Consider the following 22,193-nt stretch of genomic DNA (forward strand, 5'->3'; position numbering starts at 1 on the left):
GACAGACCAACCTCAACTGTAGTATGACATTTTATTTCCTTCATAGAATTGTCATTAGCTTGCTTCATTAAGCCATCTAAATTAACAAGCTATTTGGTACATCTCCTGTTCCCCAGCTTACGTGCACTACAACGGAAAGTTGTAATTTTTTCCAAAGACTTTTAAAGCTTGTTTTACATCAATATAGCTTGGAAAACGATCATATTCAAAAACATATTACATTTAATTCCTCTTGTTATTGACGCAATATTAAAACTGAAAGTCTCTGGAGTTTATACTGAATTTTCATTGAGCAAAGACATATTTTGAAAAAAAAAAGGGACCCCTGTTTCTATCATTGTTAGAATTTAAGGTCTTTGAAGGATTAATTCCACAAAGATTTCATTATTTTCCTCTATTTCCTCATAGTGAAGTAAAACACAAAAAAACCCAAACCCCAATAAAAAAAACCCCTATACCTTACCTTACTGGTATCATCATCTCTCTCAGGCAATTTATAATTGGTTGCTACTTTTAGAGATAGAGGCAAAGTTTTTTTGCTAATCTAAAAAAACCCTCCAATATCTTTCATTATAAAAAGCAGCATATACTACCTTACTTTTTTCCTTTAAGTTTTAAAATATGAATTTTTAAGTAATGCAGGAAGCCAACACTTACACTAATTAATCTGTATCCGTGCCGCACTGAACTTTTCACATATAAAAAATAAGCCTTCTACAATTTTCTTCCAAATTCCTTCCCTCCCTTAAAATTCTGTGACAACATATAATGTTCCCTTAGACTAAAAATGGAGGAAGTTCTCCAACCTACTGCTAATAGGCAACAATGCAGTACAAGATTGCTTCAGAGAATTCTCAGAAGTCGTCTTTGCAAACAAGTATAGAAATTCCCCAGGGAACAGCATAAGGTGCATTTATACCCCAAAGCATCAGGAATCTATCTATGAAAGTTCTGAAGTAATTCAGATTTTTCATTACATCCTAGTTGATCTAACTCCAAATCACATTTGATACAAGTTTGAAGATATTGCCACAATTACCAGTACTGTAAGATTATAAAGAGTTAAATATATAAACAGGTCACTCAAGAGATGATTCAGAGTACAGGTTAAAAAAACCTGTACAGGAAACTGAGCACCTCAGCCAATAGTGAACCACAGTGTGACACTGTATGCACAGAGAATGCCTTACCAAATTCTGTTAAGTATACAGTAGTTTATCTGCTGGATTAGTAAAGCAAAAAGGCACCCTTTTCCTCTAGATTGTTCTGTGGACAGAAAACATCAAAGGTACAAGCAGGAAAAGTATTATCTTGATCTGCTTATAAAAGCAGAAGGCATTACTGTCACTTTTACTGCACTTCTTAATACTTATTTTTAAAACATGCTTCTCTCCTGTTAAATCATAAAATTGCTTTCAGAAGGCAATGGAAATTAAGGGAGAAAAAAAAAGATCAGAAGTTAGGGGATTATGATTCAAACACTTTATTACTGAGCATTGGTAATTCATTTCAAGTTACCTCTACAGGGTACTCAGTGATACTTCTTATTGAAATTTCAATCCAAAGACTACTTTGAAAATTATGATTTCTTCTTCCAAAGACTAACAAAAATATAGTTTGATCCTCCCCCAATACCCAATGCAACTTGGTTTTGAGCTGCAATTATTTCATTTTTTTCAGTAGTCTGAGTTCTTTTCCTTTAAGAGTTTGCCTTCCCCTTTGTTTAAGCTTAGTTGATCTGCCTAATGATGGATTTAACAAAGCAGGCCATATAAATCTAGTCATGAATACCTGTTTCTTAATTACTGAAGACATTAGGAGTAGAACACAAGTCTTTACTGTGGGATGGTATAGACATGGAAAGAAGAATCCCTATGTTGCAAAGTAAATTCAGGACAGTGGTGCTCCTGGTTTTCCCTGAATAACAGCAATATGCAAACACAAGTAACCCTCAGCTTGGCTGATCTCTGTCCCCTGCCTCTTTTTGGGAACTAAGAGTCTGTAGATCCAGATTCAGTTGCAGAAGCATTTACAAAGAGATAGTACTCAATATGCAAGTTATGTTCTAAAAGGAAACTTCTGACAGCTTATCCCATTAGCGACATTTCAGAAGCCCCATTTCCTATTATTATTACTAATTCTAAAGCTTCTCTAGGTTTTATGGTTTTTTTCAGATTTTTCAAGAACTAAAGACAGACCCTGCTGACATCTGCTGATTCCCACGTACAATAGTTGTTTACTTTGCTTTATATAGTCTACACACATCCAACAGCATACTCCCAATTCAAAATCCTGATTACAATTTTGTGGTAAAGGATGTTTGAAGACAAAAGAAAAGAGCATGTCCAAACATTTCAGATGTACTATAAAGGAGCCAACTCCTGATCTACATGTTATATTTCACATACTGAAAGTCCAGATTTAAAAATCTCATCACATACATCCCTCAAAAAAGCCCCCAAAACAACCCATCTTTTTTGCCCCCTCAAAAAAGAATAAATCAGTAAAATCCCTGTTATAATACAGTTGGGCTTTCTGGGACAACTCCCCTAACCCTAACTGAATTTGTCTGGCCATCTCACATCTAAAGATATATTCTGGTTGTCAGCTGTGATCAACTTTAGTTATTACTATACATCTGTTACCAGATGTATGATTTTATAGCAGTTTGTTCACTCAAAGCATATACAACTTTTATCCATAAAGATACTCTGTCACCCAGAAGGTTCTCAACACATTGTACTTACAGTAACTTCCCATTCAAAGCCCAGTTCTCTCCAGAATAAAACTTGAGTTATTTCAAGTCTAGATCTGGCTTTTCCTATGTTCTGTCCTATTTAGCTTCAAAGCATCAGACTGCATGCCCTTTTAGGTAGGGTGAGACCCTACAAACACATATAGGGAAACCTGTGAAAGACAGGAAATATTTCCAAAAGCTTTTTGATTTAGCTAGTTAAAATAAAGTTTAGAAGACCCCTTAACCTCAAAATAGACAAGCAAAAACCCTCAGTTTTTTTGTAGAAGACTCCTCAGATGCATACTGAAAACTGAATCTTCTCTCTTGTGGTAACTGTAGTGAAATTACCATAATCTTAAGACCTGCTTTGTTCATGTAGTGTTGTCTATTAAACTGGCATTGTCACCATATTGACAATTAACATTGCTTATATTCTATTACAAAACAGAGGAGTTTAAAGGAAAATAGAAAAAAAAAAAAACCACAGCTGTCTCCAGTATAGTCTTAGGAATACCTTCATCAAGGTCCCTTTTAGCCTTTGGGAGCTGGATCATATTTATTTCTTCTCAGCTAGGATAGATCTTACACAGCACAGTGACTCAGAAGGGGAAAGAACTAAACCAAAGCAAGCAAGTTACCCTGTTGCTGTCAAAGAAAAAATATTTTACAATCTTCTACTGAAGAGTTATTTCATTTTAATACACTACTGAGAATCATCCTGCAAACAGAGACAAAGAACAACATTTCTGGAGATGCTAAAATACTTCCAATTCTGCTAAAATACTAACAATACTGTTACCCCTTTAAAATACTCGAGAGATTAATTTATTTTTTTTCTTCCATGGAGCCTTGTAGCTTCTGGTATCACTACTGCTTCCATAGAGAACAGATGTGGGATTAACTTGAGTGCGTTTAGAAGTTTTAGACATGCTGTCTTAAAGGTTGACCTTGGATTTCCAAGAAAAACTGGGAAAGCTACTGAATGCTGATTGCTTGCCTTTTTGGGTGAAATCCTTGGGTATAGCTATCAGAGAGCTGCTAGGGTTAGTAATAAACCCGGCATTAGTAACCCTTCCATCCATTGTTGCCTTTTTAAACTACAGAGTTTATGCTCACACTGACAGAAGCAGCATTTAAACATCAAAACCTGTCAAGTTCTTAACAACACAGCTCACCTCATTCATAAAGTAGTAGCTGTTTCATATTTTCACACAACAAAAGGAAAGCAGCTTCCAACTGTGAAGCCTGGTTTCAGCAGCTGTCAGTAGCAATAGATGATGAATAAGTTATTACTAGAGGAGAGGAAGAATAGTATCTTGCTTCTGTGCAGTTCTTTAGAAAAAGACCCACTAAATTGCTTCCTTAAGGGGAAAGGTCAGAGTTCAAACAAACTTGTAACTACTACTGTGCCTTCATTTCCTAAGACTTATACCTACACAGACTATAAGGCCAGAGCTCAGGGTCTCCTCATCCCAGGGATCTAAGTGAATTAGGTGGAAGTTCTTACTAAAAGGCTTACCTGACTAATCTCCCAGCCAGTGTACGGTCCTTCCCATTCACATGTATTGCACGCAATTACAGTTGCTCATTAACAGGCAAAGAGAAACGTCTTCTATTATTAGGGACAGAACTAGATATCCGTGCTGAGTGTGCCAAAATTTAGAGTCAAAAGAAGTCTGTCACCTCATGCCTACAAACATCAGTTAGCATGAATGTGGGCTACAGGGCTTACTTCCTTCAGCAGCAGAGTATGAAATACTTTTACCCTATTTGTCAGACAGACCAGAAGGTCTTTTGATACAAGGCTAGAGTTGCAAGGGAACCCAAGCCCTGCTTTAAAGACAGTTCTAAAAACTGTATTGAAGTGGACAATTTTGGATGCTGTCAGGCCTCTACAGGGGACAACACCAGAGAACCTGACATTCAGAACATCAATCCCCCTGCTCTTATAAGCTTCTTTGGCTAATATGTTTGACAAGGTTATTGAGCACTTTTAACAAGGAAAACGAGTCGTATCTTTTAAGTTTGTCAAAATTAATGATTTGGCACATCGAAGACTGCAAATTAGCTTGAGGGCAGGGAACACTCAGAGAGCTTTTGTTGCAAATAAGCCACTATAAATCAGCAAACTGATTAGGCAAAAAATGGTAATAAGAGACATTCAGCAACTCTCAAATGACATGCTCTATTCAGGACTTTTGTTCTGCATGAAATAAACTTAATTAGGCAAGTCTCATCACTGAAGTCTGTCAGCTTCTTCTAGTCAGTGTAAAAAACCATCTTGCTGCTTGTACACTTTTTGAGGCTTGAAAGTGTTTTAACTAAAAAAACAACCCTAAATAGTACTGGAATAAATTGATGCATTTTAAGCAAAGGTAGAGACCTATCCTTTGAAACCATATATCCTTATCTTGACCCAAGAACCACTTATTGCAAGTCTGAGGTGGTACAGGTTAAAAAAAGACTGAATAAATTTTATGTTCATGTAAGGCATTCTGTGAGATTTAGATAATCACACCTGCACATGTAAGGTTGCTGATGGAACAATTTATGCTATTACTCTTTGTAATCAGATATATTCAGTGGTGATTTGTTCTGCCTCCCTCTAAAACAAAAGCTTACAGCTCCACTGGTGGTGTGAGTACCTTGTTCACATGGGGGTAAATGCCTCAAAAGCATTGCTTCCTAAAAGAGCGGCGCATTCAGAGAAAAATGCTTAGGTGCAGCACACCGTAGTCGTGTGAGGCAGCCAGCTTTACTTCCAGCTGTTTACTGCGAACAGCTTGGGTGTACAAAAAAAACCAAAAAAACCCAAACCAAAAAACTCACAACCAAACCCAAACCACCACCACCTGACAACATCACCACACTGATACTAAACCAACTTACAAGTACATGGCTAGGTAGTTCAAAGAAAGGATTTGTTCTACAGTCCCGTATCAGTCACGTATCTTTCCTCTACATTCTCTCTCAACATACCAGAACAGGTAGTTCCCAAAACTGCTTCTAAAACAAGTACAGTTAGGAAGCAAACCTACTTGCAGCAAAATAAGTCAATAATGTATAGCACCTGGTACTCAAGTCAGAATACTTTGTGAAGATTAGGAGCAAGGGAAAAATTCTCTTTTGAGCCCCTACTCCCCATTCATACATATCTCCAATATTTAGCTAATGGGAATTAAACAGATATCACAAGTTTAATTAGCTTTGCTGTAGCTATGAGAAGAAACTAATTTCACAGTTGCATGGGAGAAATGCATCTGTGCAGTACAATGGTTTCAGTACAGTGAATATTTTCTTACCTGCAGACGCCACAGAATACACCATGTTCAGCTCATGCAGAATTTCCAGAGGGAAAGAGTACTTGCTGGATGTTAGTAGAGCAAGTAACCTCACTGCCCTAGCTAATCTATGGACATCCTCTCCTTTCTAATCCGCAGGAACCTAACCTTAGAACTACTCATTACCAAGGAGAAGAGAACAAATCCCCTTAACCCTTTTCTTGCATAAAAAGCCTGCTTTAAGTTGTCTCTCACTGAAGTAGTTTCTTATTCTCAGCAACTTTCCCAGCCAATAGGGCACTCATCTCTTAAGGTCTGTCTTCAGCTACCATACCTACAATTACGAGAATCTCCAATACTGTAACATTGATCTTCTGTTGCTGGTTACAGGATTTCTGCTGCAGCACAAGAAATAGCCAGCTTTCAATTTAGGGATAAAAAAAAAAGATGAGAAAAAAGTAATTACCATGAAGCAATACATCTGGAGAAGTCCTGCAGGTTAACTCATTTCTTTGTAGGCTACAGAAATACACAAATTGCAAATTGAAGCTGGTCTGTACTGATTTCCTAATGCATCACAGCCCACATAGGCTGTAAAGTGGAATCTGTGTCAGAAGCACATTTAATCCTAGGATTCTCTTCAGCTAATAACTAAGCTATATATCAGGAAGACCAAAAATAATCCAGCCCAGGCTGTCTGCTTCCATTAATCAGCAAGCTAAATTCATATGCGATACCACTACTTTTTATAAGAGGTTGTGTAGATGTAGATGTGTGTGTGTATATATATATACAAAGCAGATGTATTTTTTGGTTTTTTTAGTTCTCAACTTTGCATCATTCACAGTGCATGAAGTTAAACATTTGAAGTTGCTACATATTTGTAGATACACCTCCTTCTTGAAAGGCAGGAAGATTATGGAAAAACTTCCCATCTCTAGTTACATTCTCAGTTTAAGGCACAGAATCAACGGATGAGTAAGGTCATATGGAACAAAGCTTTTCACATGTCAAAGCTGAAGATGAAAATCCTTTCTTCTGAAACATCTGAAGACAACAGACACTAACACTGAACAGTTACAGCAGAAAAAAAAAAAGCAGCAGCCCAAATCTGTTTTTAATGATTACACTCCTACAAAAGGTGAAAAATCCTGAATTCAGATCTCTGCAGATGAAAATTATTGCCATTGATTTACTCAGCTGTTCAGCATAGCTCCCTTTCAAAGAGCAGTTCTGCTCCTACAGGTTTCAGTTAAATATTTTTTGTACCTCAAGTTCAAAGAGATGATAGCATGGAAAGACTGCATCTAGCACAAAAGATTAAGTGTTCAAATTCCTACCTTATACTTCATTAGTCTCCACCCTTAGTTGTGTACCCCCCCCGTTAGCTTCTTTTTATATCTTCCCTTTTATTCATATTATTGCTTCTCTCTCCTCAAATTATTTAGTATAATTTAAAAAGATTAAGCTAATAAAAAACTGTTTGCAAACATGAAGTCTGTTATCACTATAGTCTGTTGCAAATGTTAACAAGTATAACAGTAGTTTTAAACATCATCTTGCCAGAATTACTCTTTCCCCTTCTCTGATAAAACTAAAAATAATTTCAGAAAGACCAATCATTTTTACTTTATTATGAAAATTGCTACATTACAGTCACTGTTCAAAACAGTATTTTGACATATGGTTTCTTTCCATTTAGGTGCCAATACAGAAGCCATGATTACTATTTCAAAAATATGATTAGCATTATCTAATGTAGTTTGACATAACTTAAGCCATTATAACAATCTATAATCTATCCCTCCATCCCCCTTTTTTGAGTCAGCCATGGTCAAGAACAGCACCTACAATACCCAAGTTATCCACTAGTGTTATTGGTATAAAGTTAACCATAAACCACAGAACAACACACACACACACTCACACTCAAAAATCCCCCAGGGAAGTTACTTTTTCTCTACATGTTCAAAAATGCAACAAGGTTAGCTTTTTTCACTCTGACAAATAAGTTAACAGGCAAAAGTCTCAAACCTAATCCATGGTCAGCTTGTTCAAGAGCATGTTCCCATTCTCCTATCACATGGGCTTCCAGAGAAAGCATTTGTCCTCTGACCTCAGGGTAATAAAACTAAACACTACAGATTTCGGGTATTTCATTCAGTGCCAAAATTTAAAGTGGTCAGTGCCTTTTATTTATTTCATAAACAGAAAGAATGGTGAATGCCTGTATATTTATAATTCTAGTAAACAGGGAAGTCCATAACAGTGTGATTATTTCCACAACAGTACATTAATAACTGCATTCAGCAATGCTGTTCAACACAGATGCCTCAAAACCTCTACAGCTGAACACACTATAGGTTACCCATTATAAATACTAACATATTTCTATTTTTTAAATAAACACAGTAGCTTCATTCAGGAAGACTGAATGGTTCTGTGGTGCAATTCATTCTCTTTAAACATCTCTGTTGACAAACCAGGAATAATAAAAAAAACCCCACTGCTTTAGAAGCCATGCGGTCCAGACTTTCACAGGTACTCTAAGTAGATGCCATGCCTTTTTGCAGCATTGTTAATTTAAAACAAGTAAATAATCTTTGTGTTAGAATAGGAAATTATTTCTTCTTGGCAAGTACTTGACAAACCAAGTCTCTAGCTTCATCACCACTTCATAGAGAGCCTCTGGCTGCAGTTTTCCAATCTTAAAACTGGAGGTTCAGAAGAAACAACTGAATATTTTCATCTGTAACAACAAAACTGTAACAGAGTGTTTTCTAAGTGCCATTTCAGGGAAGAAAGTGGATATTAGTGAAGTTCCAGAGTAGAATATCCCACAGAGCCAGGTCGTAAATGACGGTCTAGGTAAGCTTTTCATGTTGAATCTGGTAGTAACATGCCTGAATTAAAACAAAGTTCAGTTTAGCATACATACCAGTTCTCAGCAAGCTGATAAAGCATCATACACAAAAAGGCTGCTTTTTTTTTTTCTATCCAAGAAAACAGAGGACTAAGCTTTCTGCAAGCAGTGATGATACAGTGACACTCAACACATGAGAATCTTCTGATACATAAACTAGCAGAAAGAACAACAGGAGACTGTAAGTTACAAATTAGGTCCAACTCCTAATGAAGCAAGATAGCACGATTTGGGACTCTGAATACTTCCACAGCTCCCAGCTTTGCCAAGATGAAGTACATTTTTTTGCTCACGAGTCTTCCTTTGCCCTTTGACAGAAGGGCCCAAAAAAGAAAATATTTTCTTATAGGACAAGGATGCAGGGATTAAGCGTTTCAAAAGCACTCAGAGTGAAAAGCAAAGGTTTCTATCACGTAGATAAATACCTTGACCCGCTGCTGATAGCTGTTCATCCCTTAATGCTGGTGCAAATACGTGTTGGGTCAGCCATGACCAGAAACTTAATATAAATGTCTCAGACAGCACTTGCACTCACAGAAGGTAAGATTCTGCTTCTACTATATAGATTCTTTGATAAATTTTAACCAACTCAAACCTTCCCTTTTTGCAGAACTATAAAAGTAACAGGTATGAAAAAACCTCTGCACCCAACTATTTCCAGTTTGCACAGACAGAAAATACAATCATGTTAACCTAACAGCTCAGCTTAAGATTTTTAAGTTTCAGATTAACAGCCTCCCTCCAAAACAACCCCACAAAAAAGCACCACACAGCTGAATTGTCACAAGACCCCCTTGTTTGAACAGTTTGGAGGTACCAAAACAACCCATTTCCATTATGGAGGTCCTAGTGTACAATAGGATAGTCATCAAAACAGATTATCTTCCTTTTTCCATACTTAAAAAGAAAAAAAATACTAAATAGAATGTGGAGAGTGACACATTGATTTTGTTCCCCCCCCTCCCCCCCCCCTAAAATTGAATTCCTGAAGCACCTTAATGTAATGTTAGACTTTTCCATTACTGGAATGGCTAATCTCCAAAGCAGCACTTCATTTCAATTTTTAAAAAGGGAATAAGGTTAAGTTGCAGGGGAACGACAAGCTCCAAGTGAGCATTCAGAACTGTCAACAGCAACCAATATTACATTTGAGTAAAGTACGTTTGCACATTGCACCATTTTATTAGCAGTACCTGCAATTGTTAGGTTATCTTAAGCTCCAAGTTAAGTTTCCTTGCTCATCCTAGCTAAAAATTTCAATAAAAACATCCAAAAAGTTACAACCTAACATTCATACAATTGTCCTAAGCTGATCATCATTGCTCAAAGCTGATTAATTTCTAAAGAAAGCTTTTAATAACCCTGAATAATTTTCATACCTTCAAGGTAGTGAACATGATGCCTTGCTCCCCATGCTGGAGATAAGGATCCATCAGGTCTTCAATTAAGTGCACCTCAGACCCCAAATTCCTTATCCTGTCACATGGGGGAGGGAAAGAGAATAGGTGAACAAAAGATGCCATTATAATGTTTTTACTTTTTGTACATGGTGTTGTGCAAAAACCATGCTTTTCCCTAACCTCATTCTGAGGTCACAGCCATTTCACAGTCAACTGTTCAAAATTTTTCCAGGCCAAAGAAAACAGCCAAAATGGAAAATTTACTAAGTTACAAAAAGCTAGCAGTTAGTCCTATAATGAGAAGCAGGAGTGTTTAATACAGGTAAAAGTATTCATACTGCCTATACTCAGCTTATGACTGATACCACTTTTAGTGCCTACCTGGCTCGTAGCACCACGTAGAGAAAAACAGGAAATAAGTCATCCATGGACCACAGAAAATCTTCTTGAAGGGTCTCAAGTACATTCTGAGAGATCTCTTCAAAAGTCTGCTGGATCACCTTCAACTTGTCAGCTGGGGTAAATGTGGTACTATTTGGAGAGCAAAAGCAAAACAGGATAACAGTAAGAAGTTACAGATCTGCATCTAAATTAGGAAGACAATTTGCTAGCTAGCATGCCCCCCCTGCCCAAGAAGATAAGGCAGATCACTCACACCACAACAGCCATGGCTGCCAAGGCTGTGTAGTACCTCAAGCTATAATTACCGGATTAAGGCACACTACTGCAAGTGAGACTGTCTTTGCAATTTTAAGATGTTTTAACATAGTGGTAAAGGTGCAAAAAATTCCTTTCTAAAACCCTTTTAATTTTTACTTAAATTCTTACAGCAGAATTCCTTATGTCAGCTAACAAACACAGAAAAGCTCGCCATGCACAGGTCATTTTGCCATAATTGTTTAGAAGTTCACATGTATATTTGATTAGACATCCTCATGCTTTTGATTCTAAATAGTGTCCTATGGAGACATCTCAGTCACATTTGTGAGGCTGTCCTTCATTCCCCATCGGGAGAATTCGCTAACATTTTTAGTAGGAACTCTGAAACTTCTTGGTGACCTCTCTTATGAAGGTGAACAAAGAAAAGGTGACAGGTAAAGGATCACAGTCAAGTAAACTACATACTACTATAGCAGGAACAGTAAAGCACTAAAAGACAAATTTCAGAGAATTACCTGATTTGCTGTAAACATTCAACTGCAGAGGCAAAGCAGGCATCTTTTGTATTTGATGATACCTGTGTAATCATGAGAAGATTTATCATGCAGGTTTAACACCACCACTATTCAGCAGAAGAACAGCAGAGTATCATGTAACACTGGCATAAAAGACTTTTTTTTCCAGTTTTCCAGTGCAAAGGAAGGGGAAGGTGCCTGGATGCTAAGTCATATAATTTGCATGTAAGCCTACATATAATTTGCATGAGTTTCATTTAAAATTCGCAAAAGCCTGTACTGAATTCCTTGGTATGTTACAAGAATCAGGTGTTGGATATCTTGCAGGTCAGGTAAGACTGAGAATCATTAAATCTTAATGGTTAACAATCATGAGGGAACCATAAGACAGGAACGGTTGAAACTTAGAAGTCATAGCAGTCAATAATCAGAGACTCAATTGTGGAGCAAACAGAAAAGAACAAATATAAATGTTAGCTCTTAATATGCAACTGAGCCTAAGTCTTTCTGAATGGAGCAGGCAGAGAATGGATGGATGCAAAAAGACCTAGAGAAATTCACAAAAATGAGGAAACTGGTCAGAGGAGAGAAATAGATAAACATGTCTGGGCTAAAAAATCCTGTTTAATTGAAGGAGTGACCCAGCAAATAAAGGTAAATGGCTGCAGAGAGCATCATATACTGCATAATTCAGAGAAGGCACACGCCACATAGTACTTCACAGTGGAGGGGCTCTAATCTATAACCAAAAAAACCCAGTCAGAAGCATGAAGGTTTCAGACAGCTGGTAAGAGTTTTGCCCAATACCTAAAACCACAGAAGATCTGAAGTAACTCAAGAAATGTGTTATTTCTGGATTTTGTAACATTTAAAGTCTGAGTGGAGGTTTGCATCATGTTTTCTCAGGTGAATCTTCAACTTCATGATTTGGGAAAAAAGGGGACTTGTCTTGCTGGGAACCCATAGCCTGAGGGGTGGGATTCAGTGGCAGCTTTGGTTATTATTACAAACTTGTAACACTCAATCCCTATATCAAGGACTATCAGCTCATCTGTGTGCAGCAACTACTATGATGAAAAGCCATACTTCTGATTATTACAGACTTTGCAAAAGCCACAGTTATAAATAGGGAAGAGGTGATCTGAAGGCAGGAGTATCTAAATGACTATAAGAAATAAAAAATTTCAATAATAGTATACTGATTCATAAACAGACATGATTTAAAAGTATAGTGTCAACATTGACATTGTTCGAAGTTATGATTATTAAACTACTCTTACTGGAGCACAGAGATTGAGTACTATACTATTATCATCTAAGACGAGTGTTCAGCCACTTTCAGCAGGATAATGATTAAGAATAAAAACTATACAATTCTTCTCCTAATCAGAAAGTATACAATGGTATAACTCTCTCAATCAAACAGCTTGAAAACTTCCTTGCTAGACTCTTATTCTCACGCCTTCATAATTGGCGACGAAGCAAATGTCTTCCTGAATTAGAATTCATTACAGAGTAAGACAGTAAGTGACAAAGCTGGACTGACAGCTATTGTAAGAAATCACTAATGTAGCTTTTAAGTAGCAGACAAATCTTAAGGAAACAAGATAGCACAGCAACTCTTAAGCAAAAAGCCTGGTCAAATCATACTGTAAGTCAAGGCCCAATGAACATACCTTTCTACTCTCTCCAAGTATGGATACAGTTCCTGGCCAAAATTTCCTGCAAGAAACGCAACAGTCTATTGAGAGAGCATAGTCTTAAAGGGTTTTTCACCTTATGAAAATGAAGTAATCATGTTCTTCTATGAGATACAACAGCTCTTTCTACAGGATCAACTACATTTAGCACAATTAGCTGGAAAATAGCCCGATTTGAAATGCCTCACTCTGGTTTTGTAGCAATGCCCATCTTTTTTCCCACCCCACCTGCCTTGTCGAAGAAGGAAGTTTTGAGTCCCTCTCTCTTAACCATACTAATTAGCTTGAAGATATGTTTAGATGCATTTTAATCAAAGAAAACACTTTAGACAATAGGGTTTATTTGCTTTATCTAATTACATGCCATAATCTTTTTCTGAGTTCTGTTTTATTGTTGAAGCATACTCACGCTTGCACGCCAAGAAAACTTAGAAGAGCCATATCAGTTTGTTTGTTTAGACGTAAAACACATTCCCAGTAAATATCTTCCTCACGCTCGTTGTCCAAGGCATACAACATAAATAGAGGAGGATAGAGTCGTGGCAGTAATACAGGGAGCAGCAAGCCAAAACTGGTTACCACATAGCTATTAAAAAAAAAAAAAAAAAGATAGGGGGGTGGTTTGAAGAGGAAGACATTTTAAAAAAAACTAATTATCTATAAAAATTGAATGAAAAAGAAATCACTGGAACAAATCTTTCATTTAGCACAAGCCTATTCTATAAGGGATAAGAATAATAAAATAAGTACAAATCCATCAAATAGTATCTGTGAAGAAATACTTAGGAGTAATTTTCCTTTACAGTCCACATACAGGTGGGTTTGGGGCAGGAGGAGTGGTTGTGGTGCAGGTTTTTTGTAGTTTATGTGTTTTAAACAGAACATTGGCTTTCTTCCTTGTATAATGTAAAAGCTGAATACTGTACTATATTATAGTTCAAGTTTTATCTGTATCTTTATGCTAATCATTTAGCCCCCAATCTGAACCCCTCTGCTGCAGCTGAACTTCACCTTCAAAGCACAAGCTAGAAAATTGGCTAAAACCCATTAAATTACCTGACCTAGCTCCACACACTCACACTCCAGGCTTCATAAAGTCAGCAGGTGCTTGGCCTCAAGCTGTAATCCTAACAGGGGAAGCTGAAGGTGCCCACTAATACCATCTGCACAGGTCGCTGGAGCCTATCTCTACTGATCCCTCTTCCTTGTTTTGACCATGCCTGAGGCTGCTGTGGACAGGACAATGATGGACACAAGAGTGAGCTCCACGTGACTGGCTATTTGTGATGCAGTATGTGTGCACTGGACCTGAATTACCCCCAGTGCTCATATCCCAAATAGTTTTCTGAAGCCCAGGCCCAAGCCTGAACTTGTTTACCCACAACAGACAAAAGCAAGTTTGGGCTTAAGTAAAGACCCATTGCACGGAACAAGGATGAAATGCTTATTATTACAATGATTACATGGAAGTTTGCCTATCAGAATCTATCATCAGACCCAAAGGAAAAAAAAAAAAATCTGCTTATATACATAAGTTAAATATGCATATCTTTCTTCCCCCACCCGAGAGAAAACTGTGGAGAGAAATAAAATGAAGCCTTCATTAGTTGGTTTTTTGTTGGTTTTTGGGTTTTTTTTGTTGTTTTTTTTTTTTTTTTTCCTTTATGTACCCCGGCTCAGGAGATTCCGATCTGGAGTCAGATTTCCCACTGCAAAATGATCGCCTTCCTTTTGTCTCTGTTGGCAGAAGCAGAATTGTGCTGCCCTCTTCCGGAAGATCAGGAAACAAGAACCTAAACGGCAATATACACAATAACATCTTATTTCATTTCAAGAAGTTTCCACAAATCACAGCATTAGAAAGCAAGACTAGAGAAAAAAGAAAAGTCAGCTGAAATAATACATGGTGGACTAAGATAGCATAGCTAACAGATGTACAGTACCATCTACCTGGAAGAAAACTTAGGAAGGCCAACCCCTCCAATGCCAAAAATACCTTTTCTATCTTGCCATCACTTACTTCCCTCCCCACACAAGGCTTCTAATAGTTAACAATTTGCAGTATTTCTGCTTTCAGATTGGCAGGACCCAATTCAAGCTGTAACTGCTCTCAAGAATCTAAGCAAACACTTCATAGGAACTTTGCTCATCCATGTTGGGAACAGCTTTAATGGAATACACTGCAAGTCCCAGTCCTCACTATTCTTCTGTACCCTTTGAACTCTGTCTTTTCACAGCATGGATATCCAGAGACACTAAATTGGAAACCCACATTCAAGACAAGCTTCTTACAGCCACATTTTGAAGTATGATGTAGGATGTAATACACTGTGGTGAAGATTTTAATTTTTCTATTTTGACAGAATATTCAAGACTCCTTAAAAAGGTTAAGGAAATAAAAGCAACCCCCAAAACAAAGTAAAGATACTGGCACACTTGGACTGCATAAACACTAGACAGTTTCAGTACATGAGACATCTTTAATTAATTAAGCAGTAGTTTGACTTGAAAATTAGAGTCTCATTACCTAACCAATTGGAAGATGCGTTTGAGGTAGGACTTAATCTCTCTTACAGCCTCCTGCAGTAATCGTCTATTTGCTCCTACTCCAACATACGTCATTCTGTAGACAGCTACTAGTGTTTCCACCAGCTTGCCCAATGGATGGAGAGGAGTATCACAAGCCTGAGGTGAAAGATATTAATTGGCCAGGCAGATAGGTCAATGCAAGACAAGTTAAAGAAAAAAAAATGGAATTCAAGAGAGATGGATTAGAGCTCCAACAACAGGCTTTAAAAACAAACAAACAAACAAAAAAACAAGTACATAAAAAACTGAGCTATATTTAACAAATTACCATTTGGATTATGAAATTTATGTATTAGCTGAATACAGCTCATAGAGGAGTCAAGATAATACAAGAACGTGTGCTACTACTTGGACTAGTCATCTGTCCACTGCTATTAAAATTAACATACCATAATTAGCAAGTATTTCAAGATGCTTTGCTGGGATCCAATGTGTAAGAATTAAAACAGTAACTGAGCAGAAACTGACTTTAAGGCAGTATCCAATAGGTATACAATGATTTTAGTCTTAGTTGTGGATTTTAATTCACTAAACTAGGAAGTTATGAGCAAACATGAATGAATACAACATGGATTAGAAGAATGCAAATATGGAAGGAATTAAGGAAAGCTACTACAAGTGAGCTTGACATCATACCTTACCAACAAGCTATATGAGCATTTGAGAGTCACAATACCTTTATCAAATATTTTTTTATATTTTCATATTTTTCCAGGGTGAAGGCACCAATGTGTTGTGGAATGAACTCCAAACTTTCCAGTGTCTGAGTATGTGAGCGGCTCAGTAATTCTGGGCTGCAGTTATAAAAAGGACAAAGACATTGCACAGATTATTTACGAGACACATGCAGTAGGAAAAAAAACCCTGAAGCTAACAACTGAACTGATTCTAAACATCAGTAAGTCCCTGAAAGGGTTTATAGTGCAGAGTATTGAGAGTTCTGATTTTGTTTAGGATTTGTTGGTGGTGTTTTAACTGAACTTTCACAGTCAGAGTTTCTAGTCTAGAGTAGAATGTGATTGCAGTTTCTTTCTCAATACTTTTTGTCTTGCTGACTACATTCTCTGGGAACCAACCTGTCTTTATGTTGCCGTCGGTTGGTGGTCAGGGCCACCGCAATGTTGTCCCAAGCCTTCCATCTGTCCCCCTGGCCTGGGCTCTCACAACCAAGCTGGTTCCAGCATTCTTCAAACACTGCCTTCCATTTCTCATCAGGAGGCACTGCCAGGATCCCAAGTTTCCGCCTAGTAAAATGACCAGTTAGTCTGTTAAAATCAAACAGTCATGAAACAACACATTCAGCTATGAAAACCACCTATGGCTAATGTCAATCTAGCATTTCATACTATTTTACCAGAAGCTGATATACTTAACAGTCTCCACTGTGAACCAAGTCTATCACTAAGAATAAACCTAGAACCTACTATTTAATTAATGTGTTGAAATTCAACACCTTTTAACTTATAAGTTATACTTATCCTTAAATCTTTTTTCCTTACTAACTAACATACATTAATCCATGTAACATATTATAATGTTGCAAGATTAAAACATTTTTAATACCTACGTGTGGGAACAACTATGAACCTTATTACATTAGGCAAGTCAGTCTTAAATCTTTCTTGCAGTATTCCAGGAAACAGTTTGTTTAAACACAAAAAGGACTGGTTTGATTTCCAAGAAAACAGGACATACTGCACTTGACTAGGCTTATCTTCACCATGGTATTCGTTCAGAAGGCTCAGGACACATTCACGTTAGCAAGGACATAGTACATGTATGTCCCAAATACCTCACTATCCTGGAATGTACAAGTAGCATAGCTACACAGATAAATACCAAGGATAGGCATATGGCTCCTGCCCCTAAAGTAGTATCTACATATGATGTTGCACGACATGTTAGGGATGTGCTGGTATAGAGTAAAACAAGCTCAGGCATCTTTTCACTGACAGGCAAAGCTCAGGGATCCTCTATAGCCAAAAGAAAACCAAGAACTGTTGTTCTCCCTACTTTATATGTAGGTATAGATATCTCAGACATATAATGAAATTTTGGGCTTTGAAAAGCTTTCGTAAAGCAAATAAATGCTGTCAGGGTTAACAGTTCTATCTTGATTTAAATCAAGTGTCAGAAATCATCAGATCTTTCGTTAATATTTTTTCCACCATGTTTGAGATGAGAACTAGCAATGCTGGCATGTCCCATGCTTCCAGCTTCACAAAGCAGAAAAAGTAAGCTCTAAGCCTTTTCACAAATTATACCAGAAGATTTTCAACTTCAAGAGAGCCTGAAAAGGGTAGATGAAACCCTTATTTCACGAGCAATCTTCACAAATATGTACATACGTTTATTCATAGACTCCCTACTGGGGTAAAAAGCAGACAGCTGCTAAGGTTGCAAGTGTTCAGTTCAGCAGGGAGGCCTGCTTAACTTTGCATCCTGTTGTAGGTGTCAGCACTGTCAAAAGAAATTACCAGTGAACTCTTCAGGAAGCATACTGAGAAGTAATCTATATAAAAACATTAAAGTTGTGTTTCTCATTTTAATCTGAAATTTGAGAGTATGCTTCAAAGATATTGAATCCTGTACAACAATTACTACTATTGTAAATCAGTATATAGTGCTACCAAATACTGAAATTTCACCAACAACTCTTTAAATTTACTTAAATTTCTTCTACTCAAAGATATCTGTTATGACTTAAATGAAAAGAATGTGGCTTTCTTCCCCAGAGATAATTAAGCAAATTGACCTAATGCATCTGCTATAAATAGGGTTATAGGGATACTTTTCAAAATTATCTTTGCCAGGTTGTTAAAATGCTCTCTTTTGCAATTCAGCAGATTTTTCTACTGTTTTCTTATGCATTGTTTGGAAGAGGTGTAGTAACTAGCTAATTCTGTCCAAATGCATCCTCACTGGCATTATTAAATGACATACTAAATGAATTAATCTACCAACAGAATAATTGGCAGAAGGCAGAGAGGTCTGTGATTGACTTAATGACTCAAATGTAACTTAGTCCTTCTCAGTACCTCAAAAGTCAGCAGCAGCTGTGAACTCAGGTTCTAACAGTCAGTTCAGATCTAAATAAAAAAAATTTTTGAGACTGCTACAGGACAGTAGCAGCATGTCAGCTATCCTGTAATTTCATACTGTTACTTGGGTATCAAGTAGTAATTAAAGCAAGAACAGCTGTAAAGAAGATTTTTTTATCTTATTTTATTTCCTAAGCAGGAGGGAAGAGGAATGAAAAGGGAAAAACACTTTCAAAATCTCACTGTTTCTTTGGAAAAAATATTTTTTAACTGGCCTTTGAAAAAAGACAATAGTTATGTTCTGAAGTATTACTGAACCATATGAGAAATTATTTCTTATTCAACACTCACAATGCTTTAGGTTTGTCCTTCTCATTCTCATACAAGCTAGGTTTGAAGTAGGTTCCTGTGATTTTTATCCCAGATCCCCATTCTCCACTGAAGAGACCTTCAATATAATCTCCATTTGGCAAGGTCAGTGTTCCCTTGAGAGAAGATAATAAAAAATTTAACTGACAAGGAAAGAGACTTTTTATTTAGATGGTAACAGTTTACAAGTGACAACTGTTAATACCAACCTTTCCACTCAGAGTCCAGTTATCTGAAAATTCCCCCTCATAGACTGTATCATCCTCAGAAAGCAGGATTCCAGTCCCCTATAAAGAGAATCATAAAGAACACAGAGTAGTAATTACAACAGAAGGCCAGACCACATATCTAAAGATAAACTGAAAAACCTGTTACTAATTCTTAGCTAATTATTTTTTTTAAAAGCAGTTTCTGAAGTAGTCCTAGGTAAAACAGAGCAGGGATTATAAAGACAGTTTAAAAAGCCAGGACAATGGAAGGTTAGAAGAACAGAAGGTTTACACAGCCTAACATACACTTACCCACCCCAGAAAGCTACCACGCTTAGAGGAAAAGTCACTACAGCACAGAGTCCAGTGTTCAACTCACCATCATTTTGTTGGTGCTGAAGGCTCCTTCATAATACAGTCCAAACTGAGTAACCACAACACCATTGCCTTGGCAAAGATCATCTTGCCACATTCCCATATACTTTTCTCCTCTGAAGAAAAATGAGTAGGGAGAATACAGTCTAAGTAGTACACTTATACCCTTTCTTTGGCTTTACTGCGATATTTGACCATTACAGAAACCACTAGAAGAGAGTCATACAGCACTTGCTTCAGGTCTGTCAATCTAGTTTCACTAGCTTCATGGAAATAAAGACTCTTTTTGATAGAAATATACTGTAATGAACTTGTTTCACAATTCACATTGCAAATTGCCCACATCCAAGCAAACTGTTCCTGATGATCTGAAACAATGCTGAGGCCCCATTAAGCCCAATTCCTACCCAAAGGAACCTGAGCAGTTCCTACAGCACATAAGAAACAGGGAAACTTGTTAGCTGATCCAGATCAGCTAACATCTAAGACTTAAGTTGCACGTGAAAGGCGATCTTTGGCTTCATCAGGCATTTACCCGATGTATTTAACAGTTATTTAGAAAAGATGCAAGTTTATTTATATAGGCAATTTTTTTGCCAAAGCTTTTGATTTCTTTACCTAAGCTCAGATGACTCAAATTGAGAGGGTAATAAATGAAAGAAACCAAGCTGTTCTACTGGGGGATAGGAGGGAGACCTACAAAGTCATACATGACATTTTGAAAATATTAGAGTGCAAAAACTGTAAGGAAACGGTTCACATTGTAGAAAGTTTCTGGATAATAGCCTAACAAAGGTCATGCCATAAAAAAAATCATTAGACAATTAAAGATTGTTCCCAAGTAAACATCAGCCTCCTTCAGACTGCTATTTTAAATACTTTGTGTGTGTAAATCCACAGAGGTCAGGCTAGAGTGTTTGAAACTAAATGCAAGTCCCAAATATTTTGAAACAATCTATTTCTCCAGTTGTTCTGAAAAAGAACATGTTTTCACCATACAAGTAATAAAAAAAAATTAACTTGTCAAGGACTTATGTTTGCTTTTAGAGGGAAAATAGTGATTGATTTAATAGAAGCCTGCTTATTACAGAGCATTTTCCTTCTAATACCCAGGAAAAATTATGGTCATAGTAAAGAGAGCAAGCCCAGCCATTAATCTAAATTCAGGGTATCTTCCAGCTGATTGGACCCATAACCTAGCAGGATGCTGGTCTGATTCATCATGCCAGCTACAGGGGTCTCTGCTGGGTGAAGGCTTCTTGAAGAGACAGATACAGCATACTCAGTTACCAGGATGGAAACATAACAGAGTAGAAGTCCCACTTGCTCAAATGACTGGTTTGCAGTAACGACAGCAAGTTATAAAGAGTGTCTGCAGCTATTCCTTATTTGTCTGGGCTGAAGAATAAGAAGTGAAGAAAATGAATCCTTAGGCCACAAACATATGCACGTATCCTTCCCTGAGACCAGAAGGAAACCTACCATGAGGGCAGCTCACTCATATTTGAGTAACTCTGGAATAGAAAGAAATGCCACACTCCTCCCCCACCATGAACTACCACTGCATTTACAAATTCTGGAGGTGAGAGGATCTGTGAGGAAAGCTGCCATCTCGATAGTTTGTCCTAGGTAAATAAATGACTAAATAAAGCATGTGGAGACATCTTGACACTAGAGTCTAAGAACAACCACCACCACTGAGAAAGACGAGATGCAAAACTGACATCAGGAAATAACCTAGATGTGCTACAATAGCTCTGTTTCAGGAAAATATCCACATACACACTCCCCCACACCCCCTTCACCTCCAGACTTTTTACTACTCTGCTTTTTAAGCGGGCTTTCAGTTAAACCAAAACCAGTTTTCTTGGGCTCTCAACAAAAGCTCTCTTTTCAGGAAAAAACAGCATTAAATTGGTGACTGAAAAAACCAAACTATATTGATCTGTGTGTGCTCAGAGAGTATTCATTTAGCACACATATTTAGTGCAGTTTTGTTTCTGAGACCATCATTTCACTAATCTGCCCTGAGAGAAAGCATCTTCCCTCTGCTGCATTGACAGAGTAAGTCAATGGAAAACCTGAGCACAAGCTGAAATTTACCTAGTCCTGTATATCCATCTGATCACTGAACAACCCAGCCTTGCAGGCCCAAGATGAAAGAATACTCCTCACATGACATTCATAAAACTTTCAGCACTTGCACAACAAGATACCATATTCAGTGCTAGTTTTCAGGCAGGAGTATGATAGGAAAGCAAGGCAAAAAAACCCAAAGCAAAACAAAAACCCCCACATTTACTCCAGAAGCAGCACCAAAAAGCAGTCTCTAGACCCAATTCTTTAGATCATCAACCCAAAAAGCCTACTATAAAGAAGAAAGGAAAAAAAAAA

General features: G+C 37.3%; 1 protein-coding gene across 6 annotated transcripts in view; it reads right to left on the reverse strand.

Moving 5' to 3' along the window:
* Nucleotides 1–22,193, reverse strand: part of ALS2 (alsin Rho guanine nucleotide exchange factor ALS2) — a 51,232-nt gene that overhangs the window by 271 nt on the left and 28,768 nt on the right. For 3 of the 6 annotated variants that reach the window (XM_052793622.1, XM_052793624.1, XM_052793623.1), the window contains exons 22-34: nucleotides 19,804–19,915; nucleotides 19,425–19,502; nucleotides 19,198–19,331; nucleotides 16,882–17,070; nucleotides 16,482–16,599; nucleotides 15,744–15,901; nucleotides 14,887–15,009; nucleotides 13,626–13,802; nucleotides 13,193–13,238; nucleotides 11,517–11,578; nucleotides 10,723–10,872; nucleotides 10,321–10,417; nucleotides 7,623–8,921 (exon numbers count right to left, since the gene is read on the reverse strand). In XM_052793622.1, coding sequence (XP_052649582.1) covers nucleotides 8,883–8,921; nucleotides 10,321–10,417; nucleotides 10,723–10,872; nucleotides 11,517–11,578; nucleotides 13,193–13,238; nucleotides 13,626–13,802; nucleotides 14,887–15,009; nucleotides 15,744–15,901; nucleotides 16,482–16,599; nucleotides 16,882–17,070; nucleotides 19,198–19,331; nucleotides 19,425–19,502; nucleotides 19,804–19,915 — 1,483 coding nt within the window. In that variant the 3' untranslated portion in view covers nucleotides 7,623–8,882. Of the gene's footprint in view, nucleotides 1–7,622; nucleotides 8,922–10,035; nucleotides 10,189–10,320; nucleotides 10,418–10,722; nucleotides 10,873–11,516; nucleotides 11,579–13,192; nucleotides 13,239–13,625; nucleotides 13,803–14,886; nucleotides 15,010–15,743; nucleotides 15,902–16,481; nucleotides 16,600–16,881; nucleotides 17,071–19,197; nucleotides 19,332–19,424; nucleotides 19,503–19,803; nucleotides 19,916–22,193 lie in introns of those variants that run through there. The other 3 variants (XM_052793626.1, XM_052793628.1, XM_052793625.1) reach the window with 3 other exon arrangements.

This window comes from Harpia harpyja, chromosome 7 (assembly GCF_026419915.1).
Source record: "Harpia harpyja isolate bHarHar1 chromosome 7, bHarHar1 primary haplotype, whole genome shotgun sequence".
Lineage (NCBI taxonomy): Eukaryota > Metazoa > Chordata > Aves > Accipitriformes > Accipitridae > Harpia > Harpia harpyja.